This window comes from Cystoisospora suis (genome assembly GCF_002600585.1).
Source record: "Cystoisospora suis strain Wien I chromosome Unknown contig_3586, whole genome shotgun sequence".
NCBI classification, from domain to species: Eukaryota; Apicomplexa; class Conoidasida; order Eucoccidiorida; family Sarcocystidae; genus Cystoisospora; species Cystoisospora suis.
In genome coordinates, this window is record NW_027156381.1 from 40325 (window position 1) to 60574 (window position 20250).

The 20250-nt window shown below is 45.3% G+C and overlaps 2 protein-coding genes across 2 annotated transcripts; one reads left to right on the forward strand and one right to left on the reverse strand.

Moving 5' to 3' along the window:
• CSUI_006946 (phospholipase d active site domain-containing protein) lies at positions 1-4580 on the reverse strand. The gene has a single exon (XM_068067096.1). It carries the CDS (start codon positions 3611-3613, stop codon positions 197-199), a length of 3417 nt encoding a protein of 1138 aa, XP_067920933.1. The 5' UTR covers positions 3614-4580; the 3' UTR covers positions 1-196.
• A 44-nt stretch (positions 4581-4624) lies between these two features.
• Positions 4625-20043, forward strand: CSUI_006947 (uncharacterized protein). Its single transcript, XM_068067097.1, has 13 exons — positions 4625-5943; positions 6307-6546; positions 8095-8678; positions 9454-10022; positions 10599-10775; positions 11319-11500; positions 12568-12757; positions 13759-14082; positions 15172-15467; positions 16503-16599; positions 18099-18193; positions 18855-18920; positions 19383-20043. The coding sequence occupies exons 1-13, from the start codon at positions 5620-5622 to the stop codon at positions 19590-19592; spliced, it is 3354 nt and encodes a 1117-aa protein (XP_067920934.1). The 5' UTR covers positions 4625-5619; the 3' UTR covers positions 19593-20043.
• Positions 20044-20250: the final 207 nt, after the last annotated feature.

Below are 20250 nucleotides of genomic sequence, written 5' to 3' on the forward strand. Positions count from 1 at the left end.
CTCCTATCTTTGAGCTTCCCGTGAAGCCTTACTACCGTTACAGGCACTCGACCCAACACAGCCAGCTTCCCATGCGGCCGCTTGTTTCTGAAGGGAGATTCTCAACCTGCCGTAAGTCCATTGAAAAAGCTTGAGTCTTCACAAAAACAGGAAACAAAGTGTGGGAAGCTTTCATGAAACAAAATGCAATCTACTTCTACAATAAAGATCGAATCCCCTTCCACAGCATTCCTAACCGTACAACCAAGCCAAATCGATTCTTGACATCGTCCTCCCTCACAGTTTGGGAGTACTTCATGACGCCTTCGATATCTCTCACCACTTGCCTCTGTAACTCTCTATCATTGTCGACTTTCAAAACAAAACCAATCTCTAAATCTCGCTCTTCTGCTCGTACACTAAAGTTGGTACTTCCGAACATCGTCAAGAAAGGCCGGTAAGTCACACCGGTATCAATGTGACTGCCATACTCCGAGTTCAGTCTCTCCTCGCTCCCCCCGTTCCTTAGAAACCACGAGGAATCTTTTCTTACTAGACTGCATTCAACTCCGCCATTATGACTACTATCGCCCCATCCCTCTTCTGGTGCTTTGGACATCCAACTTCGATTCCTCTCACCCGCATCTTCTCCCTGGAGCTTGCCAGGAAGTGTCTTCTGATTTTGACCAGGCGATGCTTCTACACTATCCAACATAGATGGGCAAGGCTGAAAGAGCCAGATGCCTTTACTGTGAAAAGTCCAGCCCTTTCTACAGAACTCAAAGACTGGTGCCGCTCCTCGTATTGATGAGGACGTTGCTAGCTGTGATGGAGTTCTGTTAGCCTTGGTGGTTTCTATGTGTTCTTCCCTTTCTTCTCCTTCTCTCGGAGATATTTTTAAAGCGCGCATGACTTTCAACGCTAAGTATGCGTACGCTTCCGGAATATAAGCCGAAAGACCTTTGGAACGGAAAAAACTATTGGCCTGAGGTGCAGCTGTAATGACAACCAAACCATATCTTCTCAAAAGACTTTGGAAGGACTGCGATACTACCTGATCATTAGAGGCTAGTGGATCATCTACATTACACTCCTCCTTCACCGGTGTATATCCACTCGCATCCTTTCTATCACTGTAGAAGGATTCTCTACCTGTCTTCCGTGTTTCATATCCCTTTCTTAATAAGTGCCTCTCCCTCTGCGCGGAATCCGTCTCTTCTCTCGCCGAACCTTTCAAATTGTCATTTTCCTGATAAGTCGACAAAGGAATCTTTCCTTTCTTGTTCTCTTCCCAATCTCGTACAGTCTCTGCTACTGTCGTTCTCCCCTCTTTCTCTTGCAGCTCCTGTAGAGACTCCCGACTTTCCTTGGTTTCTCTCATGGGAGAACATCCTCTATCGTAGTGACGATCCAAGGCCTTCTCTCCCTTCCTATCATCTTCCTGTGTATCTACTGCTTCTGGACTTCTTCTCCTGAAGTATGACCAGGCATTCACTTTATTCTGCAAAACTCTCAAGATGCGATCAGGCAGGTGTAGGTACGGCGAAGCAAGAACAATAGGAATACACAGAGAATCTTTTCTATCTTTCTTTCCATCATAGCCCTTTTCACAATCCTTACTATCGTGGTCTGCAGGAGGAGCACCTTTTACTCCTCTTCCATCTTCTCTCTCTTTCTTGCTGCCCTTCGGACAAGCTTGTTGAAGAACCTCATCTGTGACGTAAGCAAGATCATTGATCGGAGGATCAGCAAATCCTGCTTGGAGAGCTATGTCAAGTGTACATACACCCGGACGAGAACAAGAAGAATTCCCATCTTTCGATGACAAGCCCTCGTTTTTCTTCTTCTCTATGAAGTAGCTTGTAGAATCTATAGACAAATCTTGAAGAGATTCTCCTTCTTTTCCTCTCGTCGAGGGCGCGACAGCACGCTTCATAAACTGACTCAAAAGAGAAGAGAATTGTTCTCTAAAGAGATGAGGATCTGACCTTGGATTAGCTGAGATGACAGGGTCTTCTCTAGATCCCTCCCAGACCATCGAAAACTCATGACCATAGCCATTCTCTCTTTCTCTTTCTTCTCTCTGTTTCTTCTTTGCTTGTTCTTCATACAGGAAAGATGGAAAAGCTGAAGAGGTGAAGAGAGAAGAAGAAGAAAAGAGAGACCACGAAGAGGAAGGCAAAGAAGAAGAAGATGATGTGGAGGCGATCAGATTTTGGTTATCTTTCTTGTTCTTCTTCCTCTTCTCTTCTCCATCGTGCGCCTTCTTATCCTTCCTTTCACTGGACTTCTCTTTCACCCTTTCCTTACCCATCTTGGTCTCTTCCTTTTGCAAATCTTCTTCTTCTTGTTCTTTTTGTGCTTGAACTCTAATATCGACTTCTTCTCGATTCTTTTTCACAACGCGAAAGCTTGCACGTTGCATAGTTTTCACCAAAGAATGAAGGAAATCCGCAAGAGAGAGACTGTTTAAAACGACGTAACGATCCTGACGTTGACCAAAATACTCATCGCTAAAGTTCGCTCCCGTAACCAAGACTGTATGGTCGACTATAAGAAATTTCATATGCTGTACGCCTAAGACTTCATTCACTCGCGAGGGAAGCTTGAGAAAAGAAGAAAAAGAAGAAGCAAGAGGATTATAGAAACAGTGAAGATTAACGTCAACAATGCTCTTCTTCTTGTTCTTCTCTTCTTCGCTTTCGTGTCTTACTGGATTCTCTACATTCTTGTCGATAGGAGGAGAGCAATTTTCTGTAGCTGTAAGAGAAGTTGAAGAGAAAGAAGAAGATGAAAGAGAAGTAGAAGAAGAGAGAGAGGGATCAGAGGAAGAAGAGAGAGACGAACAAGAAAGAGAGGTTTGGCGATCTAAGAGAGGTAGGATGACATGTACAGATGCTGTATTTGAGTGTTTCTTATCTTTTCTTGTTCCTCTTTGGAAATCCATTAAAAGACTGACCTCGAAGGAAGTCTCTGGATCTCTCGCATCTCTATCTTCTTGTCTACCAAGGCTTACCGCTTTGTCCGATAGGAATTTCCTATCAGAAGAAAAAGAATTGATCTTCTTGGAGTGTGTATACACACCGTTGTCGTTTGCCGTAGAGATACAAGCTCTTTCTCTATGATAACGTATACGTTCTTTCAGAAGAGATAAGAGATGTCTCTCTTTCTCACCTGTCCCTATATATAGAGTACTGAGTAGCACCCGATGCTGTGCGCGAGAGATAAGAAAAGACGCGACTTGAAAGAAGTGAGAAGGAGAATGAAGAAAAGATATACTACGAGGAGGGATGGCTAGACGTAAGATCGCTCCTCTTCCTTTTCTATGCGACATAGTGACAACGAAATAAGAGAGGAAGAAGAAGAAAACGAACAGAAGGCAAGAGGGCTTATAGACGGAGAAAAGTAGATCGAGATGTAGACGAGTACAGAGAGAGGGAGAAGAAGAAAGTCGGGAACAGAGGGATGCGTAGATGAAGAAAAGTACAAGAAAAGTGAAGACAAGGAGGAAAGGCAAGAGATGCGAAAGAAAGAAGAAAGAGAAGAAGAAGGAAAAACAACAGATATTTTGAGAATGAGAAGAAGAAAAGATGAAACAGGAGAGAAGGGTTGGTTGGAGTGTATGTATGCACATACAACAAGATAGGGATGTCTCAGCTTCACAAAGGTACTTGGATAGAAATGAAGAGAAGTTTCTCTCTTCCTTTCATCTTGACGAAGAAGAAAAGATAAAGGATGCTGAGGCAAAGAGTTGGTATTGATAGGAGCCTAAGAGAAAAAGAAGGAGTCTAGAGCCTACATGAGAAAAGCCTGCTTGCGTAGCATGGCAAAGACGAAACGGACACCCCGAGACGAATAGACCGCAGATGACAGGCCTTCTGCATTAAATCTCTTTAAAAGCAAACACAGACAGATAGATAGATAGATAGACTGAAGATAGATAGATAGATAGACCAAGATCTGAAGATTAAAGACGGATAGATAGATACATGGACGACCGATAGAAAGAGAATGGAGACAGATGCAGACGGAAAGCCAAAGAGATGTAGAGAAAAGGCGGAGGGAGAGTGTTATTGAGAGACTTGCATACTTTAATGAGATGGTCGCCCTCTGAGCCGGAATGAGCGAATCTGAGAGAGGGAAGCCGAAGGAGAGGAAAAGAAGCACAGGTCTTTCTTTCTCTTCCTCATCCCGCCTGCTTTCGTAGGACAGCCAACGAAGAAAGAAAAAGAGAAAGAGCAGGCCCCTGATAGGAGGATGCACCAACAGATGAGAAAGTCTACACACATGTCTGTCTCCGCATCTTGATGTTTCGAGTGTATGTACACTCTTGACTGTAGAAGATGAAGAGAGCTGGATTTAATGATGTGACCTCCCTCTGTCGTTTTATACAGGGTCTGTTTGCAAAGAAAAAAAAGAGTCGCGATGGCGATTCACTCTCATGTTGAGACATGCTGGGCAGCACAAGGCAAGTGAAGAAATCGATTTAGCTTTCTTCTTCTCCTCATGAAGAAGCCTGATAAGAAGGCTCTCCCACCCCCCAACCGCCACGTGGAGGAGGAATGAAACAGAAGAGAAGAAAGGTGTGTGGTACGGAAAATACTTTCTCCTATTCTTTCTTTTCTTCCTGGCTTTTCTTTTTCTACATCTCTTGTTTGGTTGATCTCTTAACTCTCTCTCTGCATGCATGCGCTCGATTGCGCTTCGAGCTATCCGGATGCAGAGTCATTTCTCTCTCTCTATCTTTTCTTGTGTCTCCTGCACTCTTTCTCTCTTTTCTCTACTGCTTCTCTGTTTTCTTTTCCCTTTTTTTTCCCACTCCCACCTTCCGGGACCACACCTCTTTCTTTCTCTCTCTTTCTTTTACTTTCCCTTCCTGCTTCTCCGCTCCGGGTTGTCATTCATCTCTCCCCTCGTTCTCTTCTCACTCATTCTGTCGAGACAACAAACCACATTCTAAAGTGCACACCCCCTTCAATAGAGAAGCGTTTTCACCCTTCTCAAACGCTCCTGTCAACGCCCTATAGTCAGCATCAGAAAGTTGTCTCTTTTCTGGCTTCTCTCCCCTTCTACCTTGTCTCTAGCACTAGACGTATCTCTGTATCTTCTTTACTTCTTTCTAAGGAGCGAACTACGTCATGCTTTTAATGCTCTTTCTCTGGAATTCATACATCTCTTGCTCCAAAAGGAGAACGAGAAGAAGGAAGAGAGGCCCTTTCCCCTCTCTCGGTCGTACCTAAGAAGCTTAACTCTTTTGCTTTTTCTTCTTTCTCAAAAAGCCTTCAAGCAGTAGAGTTGTCTCTGCCGTTGACAGTCAGAAGGGAGAAGAAGCAAAAAGTGACGAGTGAATGACATAGAGCTTGTGTGAAAATGGTGATCTAGAGAAGTCTCGTTTTCATATCTGTGTCTTCGTGTGTACTCGCGGACCCGTTGGCGTCAAGAAGCGGAGAGGAAGCGCGGAGAGTGGAGGATAAGAAGGAAGAAAGACCTCTCCCATTAGAATTAGGGTAACCCTTTCCCTTCTTTTTTTCAGACATATCGTCTCACCCCGCGAAGATTAGTCTTTCTTCTTTTCTTTTCTGTCGGTTGTTCTTCCTTTCTTTCTTTGATGCTTATCTCCTCCACGAAAAGATAAGAAGCATGGACGACTTTGCGACGGAAGAAGAGTCTTCTTCTTCTTCTCTTTCTCTCTATCTCGGAGAGCTAGAGAATTCTTTCCAGCCTGTCAACCTTACTGGGATCGGGAGAGGGATTCTCTTCTTAACCTCTCGCATTCTCTGCTTTCTCACGCCTTCTTCTTCTTCTATCAGTAAAGATGCCGCACACACAGAGACGGGTGAACGAGAAGAAGAAACGGAAGAGAAGAAGAAAGAAGGAGACGAGACGGGAGAGGTGTATGACCTGAGATTTCTCTTGTGGTTACATCACTGGACATCCACAGAGAGATCAAAGAAAACAGCGAAAGTCCGTCAGGCACAACTCCTTCAAATCTTTACATTTCCTCTCTATTTTTTCTTCTTCTTTCGCACAAGTTAGATATTTCTCTCTTCTCTAAGAATCCTTCCCTTCTTTCTCAGTCACAAGATCATATTCTCGCTTACGTCTGAGATCTCAGTACACATACACTTCGCAGGCCGTCGCTTAGGGCTGTAGTCTTGCCACGTCGCTTTCTTCTTTTTCTCCTTTGTTGCTGCAATCTGTACTTCTGTTGTCATGCTCCTCTTGTCTCTCTCTCTATGTCTCTCTTTCCTTTCTTCTCTTCTGGAGTCACCAACCTGTGTCTCTTTCTTTCTTTCTCTCTCTCTCTCTCTGCTGGGGTGTTTCTAGGCACGGCTGACCTATTCAAATCCTCCTACAGAGCCATCACTCCCGGGTGTATGTACAGCTGTCCTCGACTTTGGGACCGATCGAAGTATGATGGATTCTGCATGCAGTCTTCTTCAACAGCTCCACGGAAATCTTCTCCGCTCCTCTTCGTCTTCTTCTTCTCAGCTCTCCCATCCGGCTTCTCTTCCGAGGCTTCATCTTCTCAGTACTCTTAGAGAAGCTGAAAGCGGGCAAGGAGATGTGAGCCTTTCTTCCTCGCCGTCGTCTTCTTTTCCAAGTGTCTGTCGTGCAATTCAAAATTTTCTTTCCCCACACGTTCCTGTCTTTTCTTTCTCCCTTTCTTCTTTCGGTGTGACATGCCTCTGGTTTGGTGCTTCTTTTCTGTCTTGCTGACTACAAATCATGGAGTCTATCTGTATTACTACGTATGAAGATATATCTGTGTATGAATATGTATGTTTGACCATGTATGTATGTATGTGGATGCATGCATATATGTGTGTATTTGTAAAATGAATGTATGAATATGGATGTATGTATGTATGAATATGTATGTACCGCGTATCTATACATCTGTAGCGGAACCGCGTGGAGACTCGTCAGCAAAGTATTTTGTTTGATCTTTTTTCCTAAGCAGCGGGTTCTCTAGTCTCTGACAGATTCTCTCCTCGCAAAACAGAACGGTGCAGACAGCACTCTCTCCGCAGTCTTATATAGATGCAGACGTACCTGTCAATAGTCATCTGCATAAATCTATATCTACATGCATTCGTTGGTCCTTAATATCCTGCCTTCAGTCTACCTATCTATCTATCTTTAATCTATCTTTAATCTATCTATCTATCTTTAATCTATCTTTAATCTATCTATCTTTAATCTATCTATCTATTTATCTATTAATTCATCTGTCTTTAATCTATCTATCTTCAATCTATCTATTTTCAATCTATCTATGTTTAATCTATCTATTTATCTTTAATCTATCTTTCTGCTTCTTTTCAATGTATCTATTTAGGACTTGAGTGGATGGTGTAGGAAGGGTGTCTTTTCGGCACCTTGTCTACTGTGTCTCTCCCCCTAGACTGAAGAGTATCTGTAAAGGAGGATAAAGGATAGAGACAGGAGAGACGTCGTCTTCTTCTTCTTCTTCTTTTCTTTTGCCTTCTCGCTTCGTAGAGAGCTTTGCTCTGCACCTCTTTTCATCTACGCTATTACTAACGTTACCCTCCATGTTTATGGAAGAGGAAGAAGGAGGAAAAGCCCGGTGGTCTGTCCCCTATCTCTAGAATCCTTTCTTTCTCTGAATATTCAAGAGAGCAGCCGTTTCTCTACACTTCTCTCTCTCTCTTTCCTCTCTCTCTCTCTCTCTGTTTTCTTCTTGCTCTAGAGACTTCTTATCTCTTCTGCTCCTTGCTTCTTGACGGGCGCTCCGTCTGGGTTTGTGTAGAGTGACAGGAGGTTCGATCGTCTCGTCTCTCTCTTTCTGTTGAACTAGTGTTAGCTCAAGGAGGAGACAGGAGAGTTATTCTGAGTTTAAGTGGGGGCATGCGTCTTTTCTTTCGGCTAGGCGAGGATTGCATTCGATTGCCACGCAAACTCTCCCGTGTTCCTCAGGAGCATGTTTCTCTGTATGGAGTTGATCTTTCTTTCTTTTCTTCTTCCTTTTTCTTCATCTCTATTCTTCTTCAGTCGCCTCCTTCTTGTGTTGGTTTGGATCCCTTCCTCTCTTCTTATGTTCTTTGTCTCTGTCATCTTTCTTTCTTTCTTCTTTCTTTCTTTCTTTGTCAGACGATTTTATCTGACTTTCTTAACAGTCTTAAGACGGCGCTTCAGTTACCTTTGTCTTCTTCTATTCATTTTTCTTCTTCTCTTCCATCATCTCATCATCTTCTTCTTCCTGCTACCTCTTCTTTTCTCTCATCTCTGAATGAAGGAAGATCTCCTTCTTTTCTTCTATCTGACGCGACCCCTGAGAAAGATCGACAGCCTGGGCTCGCTGCTTCTCAGCAAGTCGATTCTTCTCCTCGAGCCTCTCTAACTCCTTCTCTCCGTCCACCTGCCCAAGGAATAGCAGGGCACAGTAGTATAGGAAGCAGTCAAGACGATAGAAGTGTAAGACAAGGTAGACCGAATTCTTCTTCTTCTTCATCAGCTGGACTTAGTGAGATAAGAGATGCCTCCTCAGCCCCAGGTGGTGGTCAGGGAGATCTAGGAGGAAAAGAGAAAGGCCCCTTATCATCCTTCTCGGCTTCCCAGATCCAAAGTGTCTCCTCTTCTTTACAGGATGCAAGAAAACGATCAAGAGAAACGACGGGAGGAGAAGAACAACGGCTCCCCTCTGACAAAAAGTCAACCGCCGTCATGATGAACATGTACGCTATGCTATCTCTTACTTCTCCTTCCTTCTCGTGGTTGCGCGTGCGATCTATCTATCTATCTTTAATCTATCTATCTATCTATCTTTAATCTATCTTTAATCTATCTATCTATCTATCTATCTTTAATCTATCTATCTATCTATCTTCAATTGATCTTTTGCTAATCTCTCTATCTATCTATCAGTGTGTACTCTCTGTCTTTCTGCGTATCTATCTGCACGGATATACGGGGCGGGCCTTTGATCGTCTGTCTCGGTTTAGACATCTATGTGGTTCAGGGGTAGCTCACTTTCTTGATGTGATAACGCCGATGACATCGAGAAGTTCGCATGCGTTTTATCTTCTCCCTGGAAGTTATCTATAGCAGGAGGAATCTCTAGCCTTTTCTAAACTTCCCGGACGTGCCTCGACAATTGATGAGTCTCTTTCTTCTTTCTCGGAAGATCGTAACAGGCCGTCATTCTAGAAACGTAAACTTCTCGCCATATACATGTATACATATAGGTATATCTATATACTTTATACGTCTATTTATTGCGTGCACAAGCATGTAGGCAGGTCTGCGATACCTCAGCGTCTCTCTCTCTGTATATTCATAACTCTCTCTCTCTATATATATGTCTGTATGTGCGCATACATATATATATGTATGCATATCTCTGTACAGTCAGAAGCATGAGTTGTCTCAGGTCTTGTACCGTCGGTACGGTACGTCGTCTTTCCTTCTTTCTTTGCCTGTCCATATTCCTTTCCTTTGCACCTCTCGCAGACTCTCTGAATCTTCACGCGCTGGTAGCTTCCCTCCATCTTCTCAGCAAGGAAAAGTCATGAGAAGTCATGAAACTTCTTCTTCTCATAGAGGCAGAGAAACTTCAGGTGTGTTGACACCAAGAGAGAGCCTGGACTCTAGGAAGAAAGACGGGGCATCTCCTCCTCGTCTTGTGTCTCCGCCTCGAGTCTCATTGAGAGATCTCGAGAGAAAAGAGAAACAAAGAGAACGAAGAGAGCTCCGTGAATTGCGAAGAAGTCTCTTAAATACGAATCTTTCTCTTCGAAATCTCTATACATTTCTAGTGAGGGACCCGGCTGAAGAGAGTGAGGGTGATGATGGTGATCTAGACGAGGAAGATGGAGGAGGAGAAGGAGAAGAAAGTGCTAGCACGAGAAACAACTCTGCTCAAGGGGCGCTGAATCGTCAGGATTCGAAAAGGGAGTCAGAGAGAAATCTCAAGGCCAAGTCGAGTGCGGCAGGAGGGAGACGAGGAAAGGTGTTAACGCCAGATGAATTTTGGAAGCTACATGAGACTGAACTCCTAGCACATCGCATGCAACCTACACGTGAGTCTTCTCCTTCCACCTAGGCAGGGATCTAGAGAGTGCCGTCATGAATGGACAACTCCTGAAGACTCTCCAAATTGGGGGGACGCTACACCGGGGCCCCTTTTGCAGAATCAGTCGGTTAGGATATCTATATATCTCTATATGCGCATATCTACAGAAAGATAGATACAGATATACTTATATAGATACGCCGCTGGTTTTGCCTCTCTTTCTCTTTTTGTTTTCTTTCATATCTATTCGCTTTTCCATAGCTAGCTAGCTTCACACTATACATAGACAGTTCGTAGGTATACACTCTCCCTCCGTGTCTTGTCTCGCTTTCTCTCACTCTACTTCCCTGTGCATGCATGCCAGTCTCAAGACACGTAAATCCACATACGTGTGGATAAGTATAGGTATATATATATCTGTATATACATGTGTATTATTTATCCTGATTTTGATACTTCAAGTAAACAAGCTGTTATATACGGATATGCGCGGTTTCAAGGGTGTATAGACACTTGAGAGCCATGGTGAAGGTTCAGAAAAGAGCCATCACATGAGTTTTCTTTCTTTCTTTCCTTCTTTCAGCGGAAGCACCCGCGTCATCTTTCCTTCTTCGTCCACCTCAGTTCGAAGTTGTCGGAGGGACAGCAGGAAGTTCAGATCAGACTTCTTTACTTGTGAATTGTAATGGACAGATGCTTGAAGCGATACTGGACGAAGACCCACGAATACGTCGAGTGTATGGACAGCTCGTTCTAACGGGTAGGGAGAATGAAAGATATTCCTAGATGAAAGGGTGCTTGCTGCTATTATGTTTCTTCTGTACTTTCTTCAGGAAAGAGGGACGAGACGAGCTTGTCTCGTTCAGTTCATCTTGTGTCTCTTTCTGCTTTTTCGTTTTCCTCTCTCCTTTGGTCTCGTCGTCTGTCTGTACACCGGGGAGTAGAGACCCATGTGATGGCTGCTCATCATGAAAACTCGATTTCTGAGCCTTTTCTCCTTCTCTACTATCACCATTTTTGCTTATCTGTCTGTCTTTCTTTCTCTAGATGAATCATGAATGACCGAGGCTCGTATCTTCTTCTTCTTTCTCGTTTCTCTTTTCTTCTTCTTGTTCATCTCTCTTTTCTTTTTCTTCTGCCTCCATCGAGACCAGAGAGAACCTGTCTCTGCACGACCTCACCTACGACGGTACCCTTTTCATCTGTCTGTTCTTCGGTGGAAAGATTCACTCTCTTTTCACGTCTTCGTCTTTATTCTCTTTCTCTTCATGGGCTCTGTCGTTTGTCTCCTCCCTCCTCTTAGGACAGATGACGCGAGAGAAGTTTTTCGAAAGGCTCTTTCAGTCCAACTACTTCCAGGAATTCCTTGGCCTTCTTCCCCCTGCTATGAGAAGTGGTAGCAACAGTGCCAGTCATACCTCATCGAATTCAGATGATTCGGGATCACTTATCAATCTCCCTCATACATCTATACCTCCCCTCCTTGTAAGGAGAATTTCAAGAAGAGGAGGTTATCTTTTCAGTTCATCTTCACGGATGTCTCTGTCTTTTTCTCCCTCTCTTATAGGTACATAGGCGGTGAGATAGATACATAGATATAGATAGATAGATTCTGGTCCGCAGGTAGGTATAGATAGATAGATAGATCACGAATGTGTATTGTGACAAAGCGGCTTAATGAGGAATAAGAAGGATCCTCTATGTCGTTAATGGACCCTTCAGGCCTCTGTAAGGATTTCTGGTCTTTCTTTTCCCTCGTGCATTCTTCCATGAATATAAAAGACACGGAGGTGTGACCGGTGTTGCCCGTGAGGTTGATAGAAGTCCTACTATGTGCGTAACGAACGGGGAGGTAATAGATCTACCGAGTCTATTGCCTGCGGTGAACCTCTATGACTAGATAGAGATGAGAAAGGCAAGAAAGAACGAAGAACGAGAGACTTTCACACGAGATTGGGTAGAATGAACGGGCGGATCGATACGCCGATAGCTAGCTTGGTGTCTGCCTGGGTTCATGCGATGTCTGTCTATATATTTGTATAAGAACCGCTGTCTTCGAGGTCGTGAGAGACAAGGACGGAGAACGTCCCTCGTTTCGGGAGGTAGTTGAACTGACACATCTCCTTCTTTTTATGTGTATCAGGAGGTAGTCTCAGTTTTTATTCCTACGAGACCTCCACGTCTTAGGTCCTCATGCCGCTCTCTCCACATGTACACATCGACAGGTAGATAGGGGACGTACATTCCCATATGTCTGTTCGATACGTCGACTTTCCATATGCTCCCTCCCTCCGCTACGGGTCTATGTAGATACCGAGTCAGCTACTCTCGTAGAGAGAGAAGAAAGGAGCCCTCCTTCTCGATTATATGCAGGCTCTGTTGAGGCTTGCTGATTGATAGATAGATAGATATTTGTCTATCTATCTGTCTATATGATAGTGTATTAGACTCCCCGCCACGGACTCTATTTCGTTCATGTGTTCCTGCATCTCGGTGGATGAGGAGTTTCTTTTATATGAAGTGGGCTCTCTTCTTCTCTCCTTTGCGTCTAGACACCGCGGCCGCAAGAGGTTTTGAATCTTGTCTCACCGTCAGAAGATTTGATCAGTACCGAGGCCTCTCGAGTGACGGGGTTTGGCATTGCAGATGGGTTCAATTCTTTCAGTGGAGATCTCTCTTCTTATCCATCTAAACACCTCGTCGGAAGCTCTCCTTCTTCTATTGCTGCGTCTCTCTCGTCTGGTAGGAGATCTCTGTAGGGTTCTGTTCTTGGTGAAGGAGGCTTTTCTATTTGGATTCTCAGTTTGTAGGCCTATCATGTGGTATGTACGCAAGTCATCGCGGAAAGATACCTAGGCATGTGGCATTTACGCCTTGAGCCGTGCCTATTTATAGTTACCTACTGGATGACTCGAGATTTCTGGGGCATTACACACTAAGCGAAGAAACTCTTAGGGCTTCGTAAGTTCATCTATGCATTCAGGCGTACAACGACAGACATTGTGCGTATCTACATACACTTGCACGTAAAGATATACACCTGGCATGTGGCACCGAGGTAGGCCTCTGGGACTACTTCTTAGAGGGACTAAGCGTGTGTTTCAACTAGTAGGTCAACTGCTGTCTCTCTCTCGCACTATATAGACACGTCTCTGGCATACACATAGCGCATGCAAGGTGGATCGTTATAATCGTAGTCTGGTAGACATGCCCCATGTTGTGTGGCTGTAGCTATATGTATACATCTAGATCTAGATAGAACAAGAGAAGAGAGAGAGAAGCAGTCATGTCTTTCCTTCGTCTTCTTCGGTGGATAATGCTTCTCTTTCTCTTTCTTATGCCCACATCTTCGACTGGCCTCTTTCTTTCGTTCTTTCGTCGTAGATCTCTTAACGTTTTTCTCCGCCAGCTTCTCTCAAAGAAACGATGGACATACACCCCGAAGCTTCCCGACATAGCTCGCGTGGACCCTCTCCTTTTGTCGTTCTCATCGCTTCTTACTATTCAGCTCAGACACTGCAGTATATGTATACATCAGTAGACATATCTTGATTCACATATATCTATTTATATATAAATATATATATATATATACGTGTATATATCTGGTCTTCACGTTGAAGCATCTAAGCCTCTCATCATCTCTCAATGATCTATGCGGTCGTTTTGTATTATGTCGAGTGTACACGTTGCTTGAATCTTCCCTTTCTTTGTTTGTTTGTTTGATCTCCTTTGCTCTTTAGGTGCGCCTCTTCCAGCATCACGTGGTCCTTTACGTAGCCGTCTTCTAGAGCGTTTTAACCGGCAGTCTCTTCGCTTGTTACTTCAACAGATGTTGCCTCCTTCTGCAGCTGACGTTGTATCTTCTTCTGTTGCCTCAAAAAGATCTCAAGCTAGAGAAGACTCGACAAATCGGCCTCCATCCGCAGTCACCACCAGTGAAGAGACGTCTATGATCATCGAGCAGCTTCACCTCATGGCTGAGAAAGAGAAAGAGATTGCTCGAACCGAATTCGATCGAAAACATAAAGATGCCTTGAAAGTTCGTCAAATAGAAAAAGTCGACGGTATGAGAGTCTCAAAGAACAACAAGACACCAGACACCTCACACCCCCAGTTTCATGTGACTGTATAGGCATACATGCCTCTGCACATATACATACATACATATATAGATGTATATGCCCGTATCCAGCTGCCCCTATATCTGTAGCTATAGATTTGCGCACCTATGTATACACGTATACAGTTCTGAGTTGTGAGGTGTATACGGTTGAGGCGGGTGTACGTGGTTTCGTACATCAACACCCTCAGGCACTGCTAAACCCGAAAGGAGGAGATGCATATTGTCGTATCGATTCGTGATGGTATCTATACCTTTCAACTGCATAGCGCATATACACCTGTATCTATTCTCTATGGAGATTCACCTTTACGAAGTCATGCGCCCTATTCTCTGGAAGTGGGGTCTACTCGTTTTTATCTTCCATGTGATTTCTTCTGTATCTTCCTGTCTATAACCTGCTGCCGGTGCATTCCGGCTCTTCCACCTGAGTCATTTGAGCTGAAGAAGAGGAAGACGAGGAAGAGACTTATCAGCTGTCGGACACGAGATTTTCTGTTCTTATAGATTGGGGTGCATGCACAAGCGGACTTTCTCTAGGCACTAATGATGTCAGGAGGTCAAGACAGGCCCCATGCGGTCTCATCCGTCGTGAGTGGAAGTACACCTCTTTGTTGCAGAAGGCTGTTCATCTGTATAATTTGTCTCCCCTGCTTCTCTCCATCCAGCTTCATTCATAGAGGAAGAGAAGTCCTCCCGAGGGCTTATGACGATGAAATGTCTACCTGACTGTATGTTTGTGTTCATCTGCTCCCTGTAGCACCACCTCTCAGTCCAATCTCTACATCTTCTTCTGGCTGTCTCTCCTCGTACAACCATGTGTAGGTAACCAACCCATGGGTCCCCGTGATCATATACATGTATGTCTATATATATGTATGTAGATATATGTACACCCATATACACATAGGCATACATATCTATATACGTGCACCTTGTGGCTTTGTCTTTGTCTTGAGGAGTCTTTCTCCCGCGTTGTTTTTGATCTTTTGTGTCTCCTGGTGCTGCCTCTGGTTCGGCATGTGTCTGGTAGCCCCCTTGTCATCGTTCAAGGAGCTAAAGCTTCGCGAAGATCTTCGACTGAATGATCTTGAAGCTGTCGAGCCTCTACACCTCCCACAGCTTGAGGTTGGTCGGCGTCAACTGTATGCCGCCGGAAGTCGCGGACTTCTGAACAATAAGCAGCAGTCTTCGCCATCGTCATCTACAGCTGTCTCGTCTCCTGAACAGGAGATGTCTCGTGAACTTTCTGAACGGAGAAATGAAGAAGACATTGTCGAGACCTGGGTAAAGGAATGTGCGAGTCAAGTAGAAGGAGGAAACAAAACGGTTAGTGAGTTGTCCCTCTAATCGGTTATGTTGCTTGTAGAGCTTTGCTACTTCCTTTGATAGATACGTGTCTAATACATCGTTCTTCTTTATGCTAGTGAAGACGTTCTCGTGGAGTGAACTAAACCACAGGAGAAGAAAACAGAGATGTCCTTCTCATCGTGGTCCTTATAGTATGTCTTCTATAAGCCGTAAGATAGACGCGTGGCTTTGATAGCCGAACTCTCATCCCTTCATTCTTCCCTCTGTCAGAAGTACGGCGTTAGCGGCTGTATAATGGACAGGGTGCTTATGTAGACAACTACGTTTGAAAGACACGCGGCTAGCTAGCTTGGTTCTTTGAATCTTCACATCTCCTCCTGTTTCACATCTATTCGAGGGTGCTACAGAAGAACGTTCAAGGAAGAGCTCTCGGGGATCAACGAAGAGCATGCATGGGATCGATCTTTTCTATTCTATTGGTGAATCATCCATCTTGAGACAGCAGGTGAAGGAATTTGACAGTGGCTGGGCGTCTGAAGAGAGAAGGACGCGCGTGCCTGTTCAAGTAGTTCGTTATCTCCTCGTCGTCTTCATTCATGAGGTGGACAACTCATGCCAGCAACTACAGTGCTATTCTCTTGTCTTTCTCTGTGGCTTCTGCTTCCTCTGCTGTTGTCGTCGTCGTCGTCGCTATCGTTTTGGTTGTCTTTCTCTTGATCATCTCTACTATACATGTGTCTCGAGTACGCCTTGATTCTCTTGTTGGAGAGAGAGGACATGTTTCTATCTAGCCACCTTGAGTCTTATCTAGGTTTTAAGGCGTCGCCCTGTCATCATGTGGTTCTCCGGTGCACTAGTGTATATATCATTCCTTTCTCCAGATGTGAACGCTCTCTTCTCCCATCGTGGAAGAACATCTATCTGTCTCTCTACCTACTTTTCTATCTATCTTTCTTTCATCTGTTCATCTAACCCTATCTCTATTTATGTATTTCCCGTTCTCAAAAAGCACGTTTGTTCTTTTTTTCTTCCTGTCTCTTGTTGCCTGTATAGATCACGCCAGACTCTTCAATATACGAGACAGGTCGATACATGTTCGTATTCAACACCAAGCTTTGTCAGAGTGAGAAGGCCGCTCAAGTTGCTGCGCGTAAGTCGGGAGATGCTCCTTCACCGTGAGAGAAGAGAATCTCGAGAACAGAAAGGTCACACATAATACGCCAGCTCACGGCAGAAGTCTATGATAAACACGGGAAGAGGGCGTTCAGAGGATGAGAGAGAAGTGCTAGTATCTCTCCGGAAGGTGTAGAACTCGTGCTGATTCATACAGGCTAAGCTTCTGTCGTGATACTTCTTAGGTTGTCCATATAGAAACGCCAGCAAGTACGTCCATTTGATCTGCCATGACAGCTGGTGAGCCTAGGAAGGGAGGTCGACAAAAGCAAGGGTCTTCTTCATACACCCAGACGTGAAAGAAGAGCCTACTGTCGGAAACACTGGGATGGTGTTGTTGTCTCCACGGCTTGGCTTGGTCTTTGATTCGCATAGAGGGGGAGAGGAGTGGTCTTTTCGGCTTATATGACAGTTGGCTGGCGGTGTGTGTTGTCTCTATGGTATCCTCAAAGTGTCGATTTTCTCCTGTGATCTTGGTAGTAAGAGAGACGTCTCCTAGTGAAGGCTCAATTGTGGTAAGGAGGAAGACTACCAAAAGCATGTCAGTACGAAGGGAAGGAAGATTTGTGTTTCATACCTACGGTTGCGTGTGAAGATGGTGTCGAATCTCTTTCGCCTTAACTAGCTGTTTGCGTCCCAAGGTAGGACGTACACCTATCGTGTAGAACATGTAATCTCTCCATAGCGGTGCTCGTAGTTATCTGGAAGACCTTCTTTCTTCGGGGTATCTTCCCTTCTCATCTTGAGTGTCATTCTCACCTAGAGAGCGAGGGACTGTACTGGTGAAGGAGGACGTTTGCACGGGGTTTCGCAGGCCAACCTACCTTGAACTACACTAAGCTGAGCGTTCATCGTATGTATGTTCGTTCCTATGTTACCTGCTTCTCTATTTCTCACCTCCTTTTCTTTGCGTCGGCCCATTCACTTGGTTCATGCACTTTCTGGACGGCGTACACAAGATGATGATAATGGTGTAACCCGTTTCCTCAGATACATTGTCCTTTCGATTCTGCTTTTGTCTCTCCCTCTCTAGCTTAATAGATGTGTCTAGGGTTGGCAACTTAAGGTGACCTTCCTTACGCACGCGTCGAGCGAAATCCAATGAACTGTTTCCTGTTCTTTTCTTCTTTATCGCTTTCTTCTTACTTTCTCTCTCTCTCAATCTGTTTCTGCTCGCGTAAAAGAAAGAATAGGGGCAATGCTCCTATCACATCTTCCATCCGCTGGCCGGGGGATGCTGATAGACATATCCTGTGGGGCTAGCGAGCGGTATGTAGTTTCTCCCTAGTAGTGACTCCCTCAATCTCTTCTTTCTTTGTTCTGTAGAAAGCCTTCCTTCTCCTTCTTCTGTTTCGTAAGGAGTCGGCGAGGCGACACGGACTAGTAGTAGTGGTGGCACCCGTGTCTCAGTAATATACTTCCCGAAGAGTGTTTTCATGGGGGTGTAGATGTATATGTGCGTTTCTTTACTTACAGTGGAGTACGACCCTCTGACAGTCAACGCCGTGCGAACTCAACAGCTTCGTGTCACGGAGCTTCTGCAGCACTTCTACACATCTACTCTTCCTGATGTAAGGGATCATCGATGCACCTCAAGAGGAGGGGGTGGCAAGCCTGCCGAGGTTTTGGTCACTTCTCTTTGGTAGTTTGGTGGGTGCCTGTGTGAGAGAAAGATTACTGATCTCTACGGTTCAATCTTTGGAAATCTCAGGGACAGCGTTGTACAGCCATGGAGATGATACTTCTGCTGTAAGAGAGACATGAGCAGAACAACAGAGAACTGTCTTTGCGTGCTGCTTTTTCTAAAAGAGGTGACACTCCGGCTTTCGCTGGGACATCAGCGAAGTGGACTGTTTATGTTGACGACGTCAGAAACTTTTCTCTTGTTCGCTGTAACTATATCTGTGCCTGCTGGGCGTTCCTAACTAGATATAGGGGGGATGTATAAAGAGCAAGGTGTAACATTTGCATTCGCACATACGCGTGTTGGTATCTGCATAGCTGTCTCCACTTATATACCCCTGGATAGCATTATTCCTGCAGATAGAATATGCTCATGTCTGTCGTGGAGTGGCAGGTCGGTCACCTACATTGTCTCTAAGATGTAAGGGGGGGGAGGAGCGTGGTAATTCTCTCGGTATGAATGAAGTTCGAATGAGAGTCAGTCTAGTTTGAGGAGCTCAGTAAGGATACCTGACAGACAGGTACTCTCTGCGCTTGTAAATTGTGCAGGAGGCCAAACGGACTCGGATCATTCAGGCCCTGGAAGCGACGAAGTATGAGCTCGAGCGAACCCAAGTAGGTCTATATCTTCTCGTGTAAGCGACGCGAACGCGTATCCAGCGCTGTCTATAATACTCAGTTATCTGCCGATGGAGTTGTTAGGAAGCTCCTGGCGATCCAAGTCTACGACCGGGAAGGACAGTTGCAAAGTAGTCGCTCAATCAAACGCGAACCTCTGCACCTCATGTCGGTGATTCTTTGAAGCTCCTTCCATGACTCCGACTGATTGAAGGGGAGTTAACTCTTTTTGCAGTGCTCGTTCGTTATTCTACGTCTGTTTTATCGAATCCCCCAAGTGCGAGACGGGGGCGCTGACGCGAGCAGGTTCTCGCTAGCCAGGTTCGCGTTACTGGCATGCATGTGAGCGCGACTGACACCCTCAGGAGAGGTGAGTGTTCATAGCACCGAGGAGGGAAGGCAGAGCTGACTGACCACATGTATTCTGCGGTTTGGTTTGATGGTGTCTGCTGCTTTTAGGAGAGTACATTTGGACCCTACACTGGAGCAGCAACAAAGGCCCTGTGCATGCCGCTTTTTGACCAGATCAATGCGGCAAAGACGCATCACAACAAGCTAAGAAAACTCCTTGCGGACCTCCGGGCTCAGCGAAAGTCACATCACATGAGACAGTTTGCGGCCGCAGCAGGGGCACCGCCAAATGTGAGCAAGCCTGTAGCGAATGCCTGAGGTCTGGTGAAGGCGCTGTGCTTACGTCACAAACAGTCTGCGTTGCAAGTGATACTACCCGCCCAGCCGTGGAGTCGCTTCAACACCGTTGCATGCTACGGTTCATGGATGTAGTGCATCTTTGAGGAGTGCTCATTTGTGCCTGCCAGGAGCAGTTCCTGGTGAGCCTGTGCTTGTTGTTTGCCACGGTTAGCTGGGTTTGCTCCGAGGGAAGAGGTGTAAGACGCTTTCGAGGCCATCGGGTACCGGAGTTCCTGCTGTCGAGGCAGTGGAGTACCTGCGGATGTGCGGGAGCATTCGGTCGTCTCTAAGCCTGCACATGTCTCCCAGTCATATTTGTAAGTGGGTTCTGTTTGCTTAGCCGGTGAGCGGTGGGTGTAAACACAGCTCGATGACGGCTCCGTCGCGTGTTGTCATTTCACAGAGAACGGAACACTTGTCAAAGATCGGCCCGCGAGGCGCGGGATTGTTACGAATCTGATAGGACCGAGAGTCGGAGGGTTTCAAGAAGAAGCGGGGTTCCCTCTCACGGCGCTATAAGCTGTTTCACATGTAAACTGTCGCCCCGGATTCTTGTAGATTTCGGTCCGGTCACGGAAGTCTTGCCATCCTTGCTAGACTTGGGGGGCAGCCTTTTGTTGCGCACACTACCTAGTTG

What these genes read in the sequence shown, in the direction of transcription:
- CSUI_006947 (XM_068067097.1), top strand. Translation starts at nt 5,620, where the DNA reads ATGGACGACTTTGCGACGGAAGAAGAGTCTTCTTCTTCTTCTCTTTCT. An exon ending in CATCTATACCTCCCCTCCTT is followed by an intron (nt 11,501 to 12,567) that starts GTAAGGAGAATT and finishes CTTTGCGTCTAG; the next exon opens with ACACCGCGGCCGCAAGAGGT. An exon ending in GGCCGCTCAAGTTGCTGCGC is followed by an intron (nt 16,600 to 18,098) that starts GTAAGTCGGGAG and finishes CTTTACTTACAG; the next exon opens with TGGAGTACGACCCTCTGACA.
- CSUI_006946 (XM_068067096.1), bottom strand. Translation starts at nt 3,613, where the DNA reads ATGTGCATACATACACTCCAACCAACCCTTCTCTCCTGTTTCATCTTT.